The sequence below is a fragment of the Girardinichthys multiradiatus genome, chromosome 20 (genome assembly GCF_021462225.1).
Source record: "Girardinichthys multiradiatus isolate DD_20200921_A chromosome 20, DD_fGirMul_XY1, whole genome shotgun sequence".
NCBI lineage: Eukaryota > Metazoa > Chordata > Actinopteri > Cyprinodontiformes > Goodeidae > Girardinichthys > Girardinichthys multiradiatus.
The window spans coordinates 35,081,438-35,097,474 of record NC_061812.1 but is presented as its reverse complement, the minus strand read 5'-3'; the positions used below and the strand labels follow the sequence as shown (position 1 = coordinate 35,097,474).

The window sequence follows — 16,037 nt, the reverse complement described above, 5'->3', positions numbered from 1 at the left end:
TGTCCCAGTACTCGCTGTTAACTTTAGATTATCTATGATCACCATGGAGCTGATTATTGGCTGAATCTTTGCCACTCTGGATATTCTTCGATCCATTCAAATGGATCTTTCATTTTGCATCTTTCAATTTTTTCCATGTTTCTGGTTTTGCTTTCCATTGTAAAGAATTTGAGGGTCATTTTCTGCACTTTATATGTTTTCCCCTCTCCAATCGTTCCTCTAAAAAATGCCTGGAACGACCCATTTTTGGGTTTTCAGAGAGAAATTATGAAAATGTGCTGGTGTCATCCCTAAATAAGGGCTACCTGACTGATGCATGTTTCTTCACAGAATGGATGACCTCAGTAGCTGAACTCCTTACTGCTTTTATTTTGAACATCCCTCTTTCAATCAATTACTCAATTACACAGACTCAGGAGTATGCATATAATGAACGTTGGTTTTCTATGACTAATACGCCTACTAATAAATGATTTGCCATGTGGTAATATGATTTCTAGCAAAAACAGGGATTGATCTGGTTAGTCTAGCTGGACCGCTCTTATTTTGAACACAACATGAATGTAGTAGTGTGTGATTTATACCATAGTCTAGTTAAACACAGCAAATGTTGCGTCCCTGTTGGAGAAGACAGTAGTATCTTCGTGAGGAAGTATTCTCACCTATATGACAGTTGTAGGTCCATATCCGGTGTCCATCGTAGCGAGAGCGACACTTCATAATATTGTTGGTGTAATCGGATTCTGCAACCTCATAGTTCGGGTTTATCGCGACCTTAAAAAAGGAGAGCAATGTTAGACTAATAGTTTTCTGGTAATAAGGAATAACTGCGGCACAGTATTTTGAAAAATATCAGATTTCATTTTATAACAGAGTCAATAAGTTGATAAGTTTAGTGTTCTTCAAGAGTCTTTGCTCAGTTATGTAACATATGGGACACTGAATAGAGGAAAAGGCAGATGTGGAGAATGAGCATCTGTTTGGTCTATAGGAGACAGCAGGCTGATGTGAGATGGACCTTTCCACCAAAAAAAGTAGAATATTTAACAGGGTGAGACCAACAGAGCAGATGTTGTACCTGTAAGAAGTAATCTCCTGGCTTCACATCTGTGATGTCGATCCACTGACAGTCTATGTCGTGCCTGTAGGTGTCCCAGCAGCCAACTGTGATGCCTTGAGACCCAAAGTTGGCACATTCGTACCTCTTCTGTATACCTACATTCAGAGCAGATGTTAAAATAAAGCACATTTATTTTATCAAGAAGTCTGATCAAAGAGTGTAATTGTAGAATATTTATCATATGGAATTTGGTTGTAAGGTGTTTTCACTGTTAGAAGAACATCTCTAGAAAATCCCTGTATGTGAAATAAAAAAACAGGAAGTAAGTGTTTGACTTTACCCTCATCACAGTGGGTGTCCTCCAGACAGAAGCTGGCTTTATGTCCCTCTGCTACTTTAGTCCCGTTCAGACTCAGCAAGTCATAGTGGGTGAAAACTTCCATACTGTGGTAGTGTCTGGATTATACAGAGAAGGGAGTTTAATTATCATACAAACAGCCACATCAGAGAACTTAAACAATCTGGTAAGGAGCTGTTTAAATCATATTAGTTTGACCCAACATTAACAAGAGGAAAGTTAGCTGTTAGACATTAAAGATAAGCAGTAACAATAAAACTAAATCAGAGTAACTGATGAGGGGTTACAGTCACTCACTACACAGAATGTCCTGGTGAGGTCTCACCTGTGACACTCGTGCCAGATCCAGGAATGAGGCGACGCCCGGGGTCTGAAATCTGACAAGCCGTTGTTCTGGATCTGGGAGGAGAAGCGTAGCAGGCGGCGGTAGGAGTTTGGGTCGGCTTTGTCGGCAGTGCTGGACAGACAGCGTTCTTCATGGGCACACTGCAGAGCGTACATGGGCCTGTCCTCCAGGTACGTGGTCTGCTCCACCACCTGAGCACTAAGGACCAGGTCTGGGGCCGCTGTGAGGGGGGAGAGCACAATGAGATTAAACTAACTAATTCCAAAAACGTCTTACTACTCCTTACACCCACTTTGTTAGTCAGATTGGACAGAGGGGATCTATGAAAATCTAGTTTGAACTGAATTTAGATCTGGACTCTGACTGCGCTTTGATCTAAACCGTTGTACTCCAGCTTTGGCTTTATGTTTAACATGGCTACGCAATACTGGAAAATCTTGTGAGTAATATTGCGGTAAATATTGTGAAGATGATATCAGGTGCAATATATGCCGATTTGATCCTTTCCTGTCTTTCTCATCTGTGCTTCCTACAGTCTGACTCAGCATTTTAGGCAGCATCATTTGTGTCGGGTGTGAGCATCTGCTGCCCTGAGACTCTATTATAGCCCACAGTTATTGCACTCCAAACTGTCCTTTGAAATATAAATCCTGCACACACTGATATTACGTTGACAATACACTGCATTTGCGATATATTTTGCAGCCTTAATGTTTAGTGTTGTTGTCCTGTTAATAGCTACATCCACAGAACCAGCTTCGCTGTTCCTGCTGGGGAAAGACATTCCCACAGCATGATGCTGCCACTACGTGAAGTGGAAATGGAATGTGTAATATGACAAAATGTATCAAAGTAACATATTTTAATCAATTAATAATACTACTTTCATGCTCATAGGCACACCGGGCATATTGAAATATAATAGGAGCAGAACAGCTCATATTTTATCTGAAAATATTAACATGAATATGAAATGATTTACTTGTTAAAGTTATTTAAGATTCTACATGAATGTGGTGTTTCTTACTCTGAGTGCAAGACACTCCAGCAGCAAAGCGTCCACTTCCTTTCAGGCAGCTAACGTGCTTGCCATGATGCAGACATTGATCCAGAGTCAGCTCGGTTCCTGAACATCTCACTCCGCTCATCACCACAGAGTCAGCTGATGCATCTCCCTGCCAGTACCAGGTCTCCTGATAATTATAATCAGAAATAATCCAATTAGCAGAACAATCAAGATTTAAATGCAAAAGGCCGCTACCACTCTCATGTCATGTAAAAAGGTGCTCTCCTAACTTTAGGCATAAAAACAAAAAAACAACAAAAGCAACATGTGAACAGGGATCTGAATACATTATAAAATAATTATCTAACTGTTGGCATGACTCCATCAAATAATTTACCCCCCCACAGAAAGGTATGGGTTGCCCAGATGTCTCCCTCAAACCCTGACTCAGTCTTGTTGCACAACTTTGCAGACCAAATGGAAATCTTGTGCGAGGGAAATGTCAGACTTTCCACCAATTTTCATGGAAACGTGCAAACGAAGCTGAACTGGGGGATATGCATGTATCTGCTGGTGGGCTGAGGGGAAGAGCAGATATACTGAAGTGTAGATTTAAGATTGCCATCATATGTTCCATCTGGTGGTCAGATTTGCCTGGAAAACCCATTTATGAGTAAGACATGAGCCAGACTAATGGGTCTTAGGAGGTCCCTTCTCTGCAACAAAAAAATATAGAAATATACCATTCAGATGAGAACTTTCAGTTAAGGAGGTGGATTGGCCCTCTTGGATAAACAGTATTCACCAGATCTAGTCCAGGTTCCAGTCATTAACTCTCTGCAGTTATCGACACATAAAATCCCCATAATTCAAATCGCATACCTTCCTGATTTGGATCATATGAAGCCATACATTTCCAACACCTTTAGAGTGTGTTCACATATAGAGCTGATCCTTGAGGTCTTTTGCTCAGTGAACCCTCACCTCGTGACATAAAAGGAGCTCTAATCAGGACAGTAGTGTGATGCTGCCTCACTGTTTCCATGTGTTTTAATAATAAAACCTCCACTGTACTTCAAAGATCTGCTCGGGGTTTTCTCTAAAGTCCCGCTGAGAGGCTGGACTCTTAAATCTGTTATATCTTTACCTCCATTAACCAACCATTTCTCTTTACCGTCTGTTTTTAATGTAACCAAGCAAGTGGCATCTTTATTTTGCCCTCCGGGATAAATAAAGCCAAAGCTTGTTAGGGACAGAGAGAGCTAATGGCATCCACTGCCACGCAAACTCATTCGCTAAACAGGCTGAAACTGGCAATACTAGCAGGCTGCTGTAACCTCATATCTCACCTATCATCATCTCCTGCCTCCAGAACTGCAGTGAGGTAAATATGTTTTATTAGCATTACATTGTGGAAACTGATCACAGTGTTTCATGTAATTCGATTATTTTCTTTCAAATTAGAGGCTCCTTACAACGTCCCGAATGTATTTTTGTTAAAACACATAACCCATAAGAACAGAAACCGCCTTGTCCTCACAAAAACATCACGGAAATAGCACAGACCAAACAGATCATACAGGACACAGTTCTGAAAAACACTAAATCCCCCCAAAATAACAAAAAGCCTGCACTCACTCCCATGAAAGAGAAATGTGTTATTTTGCTCATGATAGAAAGCTCAAGAATAAAGGCATTTCTGGTCAGGACATGTCATTGTTCACAATAACTGCAGAAAATCTTGGAAATCCTCATACGTCTCTGCAGCATTTGTTAGTGTAGTAACTACGCCCACTTAAATATTGTCTGCATTTTTGGAGACTACACATGAAAAAAAAAGATTTGCGTATAAACTATGAAAAGAAGCTGCAACAACAGAAAATGTCAGCTTGTATGTACAGGGCTGGCTCCTCATATTCCGTGTGTCTGAAAGGAAATATCACCCTTGTTAACAGACACTAAACTTGGTATATATAAAGAAAACTCCAATCAGGTCAGCTGAGAACATGATGAAACAGCAACCACCATTTTGCAGGTGGCAGGCTTTTTGTTTGGGTAAGAAACCTTTCTTAGTAGGGTTACCTGGAAAGCATGGCTGGCAAAGCCCAGCCCCAGCTGTCTGCACACCACCATCGCCTCCATGGTTCCCCAGCTGTCGCTGCACACTGTGCCCCACACCAGAGAGCCGTTTCTCTCTGCCAGGACTTCCACACGGCCCTCATAGGGGTTACGGCCGCCGCCTAACCGAAGCTGAGGAAAGAGAGGGTTACATTTATGTTTCATTCAATCTTATAAATACAGAGAATTATATTCCTTGAAATGTATAAACCAGATGCAGTAAACTCACGCGGCTGTTGAAGCCCATTGCAGGAACATTACACCTGACTGCAGCATCTTCCTCATGGCTGCAGCCCACAGACTCACGGTTGAAGTAACATTCAGTCAGAGACTTTTCAAACCCAGAGCATTCCACCTCGTTCATGTGGACAGACCCAACCCCTGCAGGGATACAGCAAGAACGTAAGAAAATCATGAGTCTACTCAGGTAATGACAAAATGACCTCTCTCTATCATTATCAGAGAAGTTACAACTGAACACAAGATCCTGCCTGCTACTGCAAAAGGAAAAATGTATAAGTCTACTATTCTTGAGGGGCTTGGTTTTTTGGACATAATGTTCCATGAGGGGCAGATGTATGTAATATTGCACTGCAAAGGAAACAAGCAGTCAGCTATAAAAGATGAAAATGAAACTCTGAAGGGTGGTAAGTATTGCAGAATTTGCCCAGAACCATATGTAATTGCCCTCTCCAGATGTTCTCAGGGCTGCACCCTGACAGGTCAGCAAAAGAGGGCGCCTCCTCCATATAAGGTTGAATCTCCCAACTGATTGATGTAAATTAGTGTTGTTTCCATTCAAAATAAAGAGATTTCTTGTTAGTGACTGAGTTTACTGACATTAGTGTGCACACTGAATTCTGACGACAAAAACTATTCAAAGTCTCTGTGGTGAAGATTGTAAGTCCAGTGGTTAGCTCATGCACAAATCCCTCAAATGGTCTTGTCCACTCTCCAACCAAGAATTCCTCTCCTTAAACCCATAAAACATGTTTTCTTCACTGGAACATTTTGTGCAATCTTCTGTTTTGCTTTGAGAATAAGGCAGTGGGGAAAAAAATACTTTTTGTGCACCCATATGAATTTTTATAAAGCTGTGGGATATTGCATTTCACAGATTCAATATTTAGCTTAGTGTGTAAGCATTAATGTGCTGCCCCATACATTCCCTACTGCCTTCATGTGCTGACTTCAGGTCTAGAAGTGGCTGAAGTGAGACAAAAACAGGTGGTGGTACAGAAGGCAAAGAAAAGCTGGAGGTGCTTTCATTTTCACAGCTGAACATACATGGTCTTCTATACTTACTGGCATCCATGATCGCACAATAGACAGTTTTGACAAATCTAACCTTTAATTTAAGTACATTTATTTATCCATCCATTGTCAATACCCGATTCTCCTTGCTGTTCAGTTCTTTTCTCTTAGCCTCTCATCGAAATGGGAAAGCAATGGAAGTAATGCAGATGTGTGCTGATCTTTATAAGACAGGAAATAGCTCCAAAAATAGCTACTTGTCTAAATTTGATCCCATCTACAGTCGAAGTGAGAATTCAAATGTTTAAAGCAACTCTGAAAATCAGAGCTAGACAAAGGTCAAAGTTCATCTCGTCATAGCTTCAAATGTGGTCACCAATTCACCATAACTGCTATTTATTTTAAAGCTGTCAGAGTGTGACATTTTTGGACTTTGTTTGAGGCTTTGTTGTTTATTCTTTGCTTAGTTGTTCTATCTTGGTTTTTGCATCATGTTTTCTAGTCCCTCTACCGCCTCCTAGTGTTTCCCCTCTTAGGTTTCTTTATGGTGGTTTCCTTATTACTTAGTATGGTTTTTTTATTACTATTATTGTAATTGTAATTATTATAATTCATTGTCTTCCTTGCACTCTCTAGTTTAATTCTCTCTCTTAGTATCCTGGTGTTTTTTATGTTTTGGTAATTTGTTCCTTGGACTCTTCTTGTTTACTAGTTTCATTTCCAGTCTATTCAGTCTATGTGGTTAGGTTTGTTCACTTTGGTATTCAGGTTTTCTTAATGGGTTCATTGTTGGGTCTTAGGTTATTGTTGTTTCTATGTTCCCTCTAGTTTCTCTGTTTACTTTAGTTCATGGTTATTCTAGTTTCCTTATGCTTCCTCTGATTAATTCTTTCTTATAGTTTTGCTTAGTCTGTGTTTTCTGGTTATTCTTATTAGTCCTTTTCCCATGCTCAGCCTTTGTATTTGTTTCTCTGCCTTCTTGTCACACCTGTTCCCTGTTCCTTTGATTACCTGCCTTTGTTATCCCACAGTATATTAGTTGGTTTGGTATCTTTGTTCGTCGCTGGTTCCTTGTGTTTGTCACAATCTCGTTCCCAACCATGACTATGCTTTGTTTATGTTTTGCTTGGAAACCTATGCTACGTTTTGCCATGAGAACCTGCAGTGTTTTATTATGTTTTTGACCTTTTGAGAATAAACTAAAGAATTACTAAGATGCGGCTGCCAAGCTCTTGTCTGCATTTTGGTCCGACTCAAAACCCCATCCTGACAAAAGCTTTTGAACACATCTAACTGGGGGGCTAATAATTACAAGTAGTGCAGCAGCATGTTTCAAATGGAAGGAAATCAAAGTTTTTTTCAATGTTTGCTGCATGGAATTTTAATTTGTGAAATGTTTATTACTTTGGAAGTGCCCTTATTCCACACATTAATTCACATTAATTTCAATATACAGATTAAATTATGTATGGACTAACGTCCAATGTGTTGGGCTCAGATGGGAAATTGCTTTTTTTTTTAAAGAAACTGTTTTAAATTCAGTAACTGTGAGAGGAGCCATGCTTTTTGATGCTGCTGAAGGTAGATTTAAATAGCTCTGAGCTGAACAATGTCATTCTCATTCCCACAGTTTGGTGAAAGATCCCCACTGTAAAAGCTGCTGCTATTAAGAGCAACTTGAAGTTCACCGTCTGTCCAAAGAAACATCTACTCCTCATTAAAGGAAGCTGTGCACTGAAGCCAAACCTTCTTATTAGTGAGTATTCTGCTATAGTCTATGAACTGCTGTAAATCCTGTGATCATTACCTATCCACAGAGGTGTGCATAATGTCAGTGGGTTCTTATTCATCATCTGGAAAAATCAGATGAATGTACAAAAACCAGCCAATAAATGATATAGCTACTGCAGGTAGCTATATCATTTACGTACAGGTGTTATCGCTGCAAAAATATGTATTTTTTAATCCTTTGTAAAACTTCAGATTTGTATTAATTACATCACAGAACCAAGAAAGCTTTGAAACATCTCTGGATTAGACCTTTAAAGAAATGTCTCTGCTCTTTATTCCAAAGAATATCACTATTGTTATTTTGTTCAACACCAGAACATGTATTTCTGCATCATTACAAACAAACGGTATTATTATTGGTGATTAATATCTGGTTACCTTGACCCATTCTGCCTCCAGATAGGGCCTCTTTGGCGCTGCCAAAGCCGAGCTCTCGACACACCACGGTGGCCGCTCTGATGTTCCAGTTATCATCACAAACGGTTCCCCACTCTCCATTCTTCAGCACCTCCACTCGACCCTCGCCTATCATAGCTCCACCTCTTAGACGTACCAAGGGTTGCTGTGGAAACACCACATGAAATAAATAAAAATATGGCATATGTTGCAGATGTTGATCATTTAAAAGGCTATTACTATGTGGAAAAGGGCAAAAACATTCAAATATTTGGCAGATGAATGAATTCAGATTATAAAAACCCTTAAAAAATGCAATTTAATATGATGCATAATCTAAAACACTCAAGCTTAGTGTGGGATGAATTCCTGCTTGCTTTAGTCTGTGCTATTGTAAGTAAAGAAGATAGTGAAGGAAAGATCTTTTAGAGAAAGCTTAAAATAATTGTTACGTTTTTTGAAATAGCCAACAACTTTACTGGCTGGGTCATTAGCTAAACATGTTCTCATTTTTGTTGTTTAAACAATAAGATCCAACTGTAACACATAGAGAGCCTTGCAAAGGCATTCATACCTCTTGAATTTGTTCATATTTTGCTACATTACAACATCAAACTTGACAGGACATATATTTGTCCATAAAGGCATTTACGGAAAAGTGACAGGAAGAAAGCCATTGTTGAAGGAAAACTATTTTTCTTGTAGAGGACATGTGTTCTATCTCACAGATACAGAAAATTATATTTCCATGTAATGTATGAAGTAGATGCAGTTATCTCACTCGGCTGTTGTAGCCCATTGCAGGATCATGTGGAAGAAGGTGCTCTGGTCATACCAAAATTGAAATGTTTGGCCTACATACAGAATGTTGTGTGTGGAAAAAAACCAACAGTGCACATCCCTATGATGAAACATGATAGTGGCTGCATCATGCTCTGTGGATGCTTTTTTCCAACAGGGACAGGGAAGCTTTCAGAGCTAACTGGAAGATGGATGGAGCTAAATACAGGACAGAAAACTTGGTAGGGCCCATTTAAGATTTCTGTCAGGATTTAAAAATTAATTGATTACTTTTACAAGATATTGTCAAAAGGTTTAGTCTTGATTTGAAAAACAGATGATTAAAAAAAACCAAAACATGTGCAGTTCTAACTGGAGCAAAAGTTCTACATAATATTGACCTAATTTGGGCCTGAATATAAATGCAAAACCCAATTTTCAGATTTGTATTTGTGAAAAACCATGTGTCATTTTCTTCCAACCTCGCAAATATGCACAACTTTGAGTTGCTCTATCACATAACACACCAATAAACTACTAATGAAGAATGTGTTCAAAAGTGTAAATACTCTTGCAGTCCACTGTAGAGGTTGAGAGCTTTCTTGTCTGAGAATTAAAACAACGAACTGATAAACAGTGCAGTTATCAGTCTATAATCTAACCAACCTCCATCCTGTAGGCCTTTCTGAAACCCATGCTGACGCTGGGAGCAAAGGCCCGTCCAGGTACACAGCTGATCACAGCAGGCATGCCCCGCCGACACGTGTTGTTGCCTTTAAGCTGTATCTCTTTGCCCAGTTTGCAGTCTGACAGGTTGGACTCGTTGCCTGTGCAGTTGACAGAGAAGCCCCAGTAGTTCTTCTTACGGCGTTTGGCCAACAGTCTGTGGAGAAATAACCAAAACTGTGTGTGGGTGCTGTGCCATGACATGTAAGAAAACACATTAAAGCAGCTGTGCCCAAGGCCAGTCCTCGAGAGCAACTATACTGCAACTTTTCTGATGCATCCCTGCTCTAACACAGCATGTTAATCAGCATGTCGTTCAGCCTGCAGAGGCCTGGTAGCCATTCATTTGATTCAGCTGTGCTGGAGAAGGGATGCATCTTTGTGACACTTTAAAAAGGTTGTTTAATTGGTTTAATTTCCAGAAGAAACATTTTTCTCCTCTTAAAGCTTATTGAGAAGCCTTCCAAGTTGAGCACCAAAATGTTTTGTGGGGTCCACTGCTGACCTGCAGGGTGGGTTCTTTAATTTTCTAATGCAATAGATGCTGCTGCTAAAGGTCATAAACATATTAAAATGTGGAGATCCAGGTGCAGACCTGGCAGTATTACAGCCAGTCATCCTCCTGGATGACTGGTGCTTGGGGGGAAAAAAATCCAGATCGCTGTTGGCTCATGATTTCACTGTTTTCATAGTGTAGGGGCTGAGATCTCTCCATGTAATTGTTTACTCATGTGCACAAAGCATTTGAGTCCATTTCTCATGTCAGCAGACAGAGAGACAAAAAAATCCAAAAGTGCCACTGCTTTAGACTCCAGTACACTCAGTTGTTTCCCGTCCAGGCCTGTCATTCATCTGCGAAAACGTCCTCTGCTAGGGCCAACAATCTGAAGGGCCAAGACTGTTTAATCTCAGAGTACAAAAATGGATGAAGTATGAGTGACTAGCAGAGTAAACAAAGCTGATTGTGTAATGTTTCCTAACATAAGTTTAGCTTGGGCTGCACAGACCCAAACTTACAAAATCCACAAAAAAACAACTTAAAAAGAGTAACAACATCCCAGAAATACTGTATTTTTAGCATAAAGAGCATGTGGAGAGGATACAAGTCTGCCTGGTACACCACAAATGATGGCTTTTTTAAACGTGTGAAGTTTAAAGAACTTATTATATACAGTAGATCACAGTGTTTAAAGGTTCCAGGAACTGTTTTTTAGCTTAACCCAAAGTAAACCACATGAGACATAAACAGACTTTCAACACCCCAAAGTTGCATAATTTAAAGCTTGAGGCCCACCGCAGAAGCATTACTCACTTGTAGGGTCGTAGGTTGAAAGGTTTCTCACTGGGAAAACCATACATGCCACAGATGACTCTGCTGTTCATCTCACTCCACTCCTCATCGCAGATCTGTCTCCATTTGCCTCCATCTTTCACCTCCACGAAGCCCTCAGTGATGGGGATCTTTTTTCTGTGAGAGTAGGTGGCCCTGATCCTCACATCCTCCACCTGCACCGTCAAACCCTGGTAATCAAAGCAAAGACATTGTTCCATGAGACAAAATGCAGCCGGATACAAGGTTTTCATGTTTGTACTTCAATTTCTAACTGAAACTCACAATGATTTGCTTTGTCTTTATTTTCTTTTTTTTTTTTTATAAACTGTTTAATCCCTCCAGAAGGTATGATTTTGTGATCACAACTATTATGGCAAAATCAACAATGATCAGTAGCCTACATGTTAGGTCAGGGTAAACATTCTGGCACATTTGGTGACAAAATTATTAAGATTATTACTTTAATCTGTAGGTCTGAAAATTAGGCAAATAGCTAAAATATCTTGGTTAATATCAAGTAATCATAGGAAAGACATCATACAATGTTGATGGGCATCACTGTGGTGAGAATCTCTTTTATAAGACATCTTATGAGCAACACGTTGGTTTTTATTTGTGGAGTAGCTTGAAAATAACTCAGTAGCTTATCGCATATAACAGCTAAATCCGCCAGAGTAAATTCAGATAATTTGATCCCTCACCTGCAAGATTCCTCATGTGAAGCATGTCTAACACTAAATTACATTCCTCTGACCTCCTGTACAATATGTGCAGCTTCCTCTGAAACTACCCAGACCCAGAGTGCTTCCCATAAACAGGGTTATGTAACTAGAAAGGAGAACATAATCACAAATAAATCACCATTGTGTAAAATGGCTAGAATGTGTTATGTACATGATGCAGACAGTTTCATCTCTATATAGTCAGTCTAATTGAAAGAGCTTCCACTTGATATATTATAAACAAAACACACCCTTTGACTCCTACTCAAGAAATGTGAAACCTTTTTGGGAAGAAAATGGAAGCTTACTGCAGGGGAAACTCTTGTGAAATGCTCATATTGCACATGTGCTGCAAATTAAACCAATTCATGCCAGAAATGTGATCAGCAAGGTGAAAAAACAGTGAGCAAGAGACATTGTCAGTAGAGGTTTTTAGGTAGTGGAGTCTCTTTATGAGATCCTCTGTCGACCTAAAGGTTAGGCAAAGCCAGCTGCTCACAATGTCAGTATGCAGAGCACAAATCAAGTGAGAATAGTAACCTTTAACCTCAAACCCTTATTGGGAAACCAGCTAATAACTCCACTATTATGTTTCTTCCATGGGTCAAATTCTGCCATTTGCTCCTGACTGAGTGTGAAGTTGTATCGGAGGTGCCAAAAAAAAAACGACTCACATTCTGAGATGTTTTGTGATATGTAACTGCTGATCGTAGTACTTTTGTAAGAACGAGCTCTTTAAAAAAATCCGGCATGTTTCCCAGAATATTAAAACTTTTCCCAAAGAGTGGTTTCCTGAGATGGCGTCAGCCTCGGGGAATGTTCGAAGATTCAGGGCCCCTGAACATTTATGGCTGCAGAGCAGGAGGAGTCTCCAGTGTTTCAGGAACGACCCCAGTCCTCCCACTGACCGCAGCGGTTAGAGGGGGTAAAGACTACTCTTTCATGAAGGGATTCTTGCTAGTCAGAGCATGACAGAGTTTTTTCCGTCTGTGCCTGGCAGGGAGGGACCGTTGAGATATATGATACTGATCAGGCACTTGTTCTAAATTTAATCTCAATCCTGCTCTTTTGTTTTGCTGTAGAATTATTATTTTGACTTCAGTATAAAAGCAAAATAAACTGAGTTTGTAGAGGTAATTCGCTTAGGTACAAAAACCATAAAACAATTTAGAAATGCAACAAAAAGTAAATTTTTCCTTGAAAATGTCATAAAATTAAAAGAAATATGCCTGGCAGGTGTGAGATTAGGTATGCAACGGGGCACTGAGATGGCTCTGAGCAGTGTTGCATTTGGCTCAGAGTGAGGAAACTTGCTGTCTGAATGTGTGAGACTGAAGTGAAGTGGACAGATATCCACAGATGGGATCAGTCCCGGTGCCCACCAACCTCCCGAACCCTGTCCCCCAAGTACAGACTCAGCATTATACTGTCTGGCTGCGGCCCAACTGTACAGACCAAGCACCTCTTAACTCTGCTCAGCTGCAGGGTACAGAACACAAAGACACCATGAACTGTCGCACATTAAAGTTATGAAAATATTTTATTTTGAAATGATGCAAAGTACAAAATAAGATATTTAGGCAAGATCAGTGGCAGTTTTTCTTCTAGGGGATTTGGCTGCCCAGAGAAGCATGGTCGGACATGTATAAAGCAATTCTCCACCAAATACCTGTGTGTTTAAAGGAATTTGGACTGCATTTAACCAAGTGTAGTTCAAAATGTTCAGGAATTAGACTGGCCAGACGTCATTTGAACAATTTATCATTAAACATAGATTCTTTCAAACACTTGATGAGATTTGTGAAAATCCAGGATACTTTTAAACAGAGTTTGTGATTTTGAAATCTCTAAATTCAGTGGCAGGCACGGTTCAGCTAACCTGCTAACTGCTAACAGCTAAACAAATTTTTCCGTTTAGCAGATTAGCGTTTAACTTTGGAAACCGTTACCAGACCGTTTGGCTTCCGCTAAATTAGGTTTTGCCAACTTTGAACCTGCTAACAAAATTTACAAGTTTGTTCCTTTGTGTTGTGGGCATGTCTCGAAGAGTCCATTAAACACACTATTGGGATACTACATGTACACAGGACAAGATATCATTGTGCGACGCAGCAGCAGCTAGCTGAAGGCAGTTACGAAGTGTTCAGTCATATTTTAAGTTAAGGAATGTGACTGAGTGACAGTTGTCTTAACGGTTAGCGTTAGCTTCCAATATATATTTTTCTGTTTAGCGGTTTAGTACTAGCAAAACTAATATTTTAGTTAGCAGAATATGAGTTAGTGAAGCTAACTTTTTGGTTAGCTGTGCCCACCACTGCTCAAATTTCAAAAAAAGTTTTTGTTTTGCTTTGAAATGCAGAACAGGAAGAGTGCTTGTGTTTAGTTGTTTTAGGGGGCAGAATAAGGAGCTCCGGATTGCCAAAAAAAAAGTTTTAATACCTTTAGTGGGTTGTGTAAACACATTATCTAGGTGGGACTTTTGACGAGTTAAGCCAACAGTTAGGCACAATTATGTACCCCATAAGCAGTCACCTCTAGTTTAATATCAGGTCATCCAGATAAAGGAAAGTTTCATGAATATTTCTAAATACGTTTGCTAAATCTTACTGTACCTCAATGACTATAATAGTGAGCTCTGAAGTGAGCTCTGGGAGTTACTTCCAAATGAAGAGCAGACTCGTTTTTCTGACTGGGTCTCCCTCAGAATGTAGGTGTGTGAACATGAGGCTGTGGTCTAGCCAGCATCTGACTAATGCTTGCACTACTGTGCTTTTCTTCCAGTCTATTCAGGCCTTCTCCGGCACGTTCAACAACACGTGTGCAAAATGCCCACCCATTCATCTACTGTCCAGCCCACATTACAAAACTTGGCAAGCATGAATGCTGGTCACGCTTCAGTTCAGATGAAAAGCCAGAAACCTCCGAAATGACTTTCACATCTGCCCCACCCCAATTCCTGCCTCACTGGACCACAGTCTGCCAAACATACGCGACTGATAACTGATAGGCTTTGCATCTGGAATGTCTATTAGGGTGTCCTGCTTCTAGTCTGGCAGTAAAATTAAAGTCTCACAAAAGTTATTTCAGCCGGGAATAACCTGTCTGCAGCAAGAATTAGATATATCTGTTAAATGTGTGAAGCTAGTTAGCTTACCTTAAAGTCAGTAAAATCTAACTTTAACAACTAGATGTATTTCATTTATTTTCAGTACACAGAGGTGTGGTTCCCGTTTTATAACATACAGCATATGGTCTAAATTCAAGTACTGTAACAGGACAGGCAAAAAATGTTCTCCCATGAAACCAATTTTAAAAGTAAAACTTGCCTTTATTGTAGGTTTGACATAAATCTAATGTAATCCAACAATAATCAACTGCTAGAATATTTTCCTATGCCAAAATGTCAAAAACCTCTTACTATTGCTATGCAAATACATAATCTTGTCTCTATAAGTGACCCATGAACACTTACATTAGTATAGTCTTAGTTGTGCAGCATAAATTCTTTAACTATGAATCACATCTGCAATTTGCTACTAATACATCACATTTATAGAGTGAGCACAATGTGAAGACATTGAATCATAAAACCCAGATCTAAAAGTCTTCAGCTTGGTGAGTGTGAGACACAGAGGAGAACATAGGCCACGAGAGGATCCAGCTGTTGAACATGTGGTGCAACAGCGTTCCATACTGCTGGTATGACGTTTCCTGACATAAATCACCCTTTCTCCCCTCGATCATTCTCCTCCTCAAGAGCGTTTTCAATACGCCGAGCTGTCTAACTCCTGCTCGGGTTTCCAGCTGTAATCATGAGAATAGAAGAAGGTGCACAACTTTCGCCCAGTTTTAGTACATAAAAACCACGAGGCTTACACTGGTGTTTTCTCCTATTGCAACAGGCATCTTACATTTGACTGATGATTGCTGGTGTAACTGTTTTGTTCAAGTAAACATGTTCTAGTGGTGAACAGCAGCTGCCTGGGCTGCTCATGTTTAACTCATCGCTTCAAGAACAAAATGTTCTCTCTCTGCCAACTTGATCTGAAGGTTCAAAGTAAAGATTTATTTCTCTACTTGTTTTCTTCAGATTCAGATAGCTGTTATTTCCATGAATGGGGGCATTGTTTGTACGGGCATACTAAAA

General features: G+C 39.9%; 1 protein-coding gene across 1 annotated transcript in view; it reads right to left on the bottom strand.

Moving 5' to 3' along the window:
* loxl2a (lysyl oxidase-like 2a) overlaps window positions 1-16,037 on the bottom strand; it is a 32,336-nt gene that overhangs the window by 3,127 nt on the left and 13,172 nt on the right. The window contains exons 4-13 of the mRNA XM_047346542.1: window positions 11,148-11,356; window positions 9,776-9,992; window positions 8,312-8,495; window positions 5,118-5,269; window positions 4,853-5,020; window positions 2,792-2,957; window positions 1,744-1,984; window positions 1,401-1,516; window positions 1,079-1,215; window positions 663-774 (exon numbers count right to left, since the gene is read on the bottom strand). Of these exons, the coding sequence (XP_047202498.1) occupies window positions 663-774; window positions 1,079-1,215; window positions 1,401-1,516; window positions 1,744-1,984; window positions 2,792-2,957; window positions 4,853-5,020; window positions 5,118-5,269; window positions 8,312-8,495; window positions 9,776-9,992; window positions 11,148-11,356 (1,702 nt within the window). The remainder of the gene's footprint in view (window positions 1-662; window positions 775-1,078; window positions 1,216-1,400; window positions 1,517-1,743; window positions 1,985-2,791; window positions 2,958-4,852; window positions 5,021-5,117; window positions 5,270-8,311; window positions 8,496-9,775; window positions 9,993-11,147; window positions 11,357-16,037) is intronic.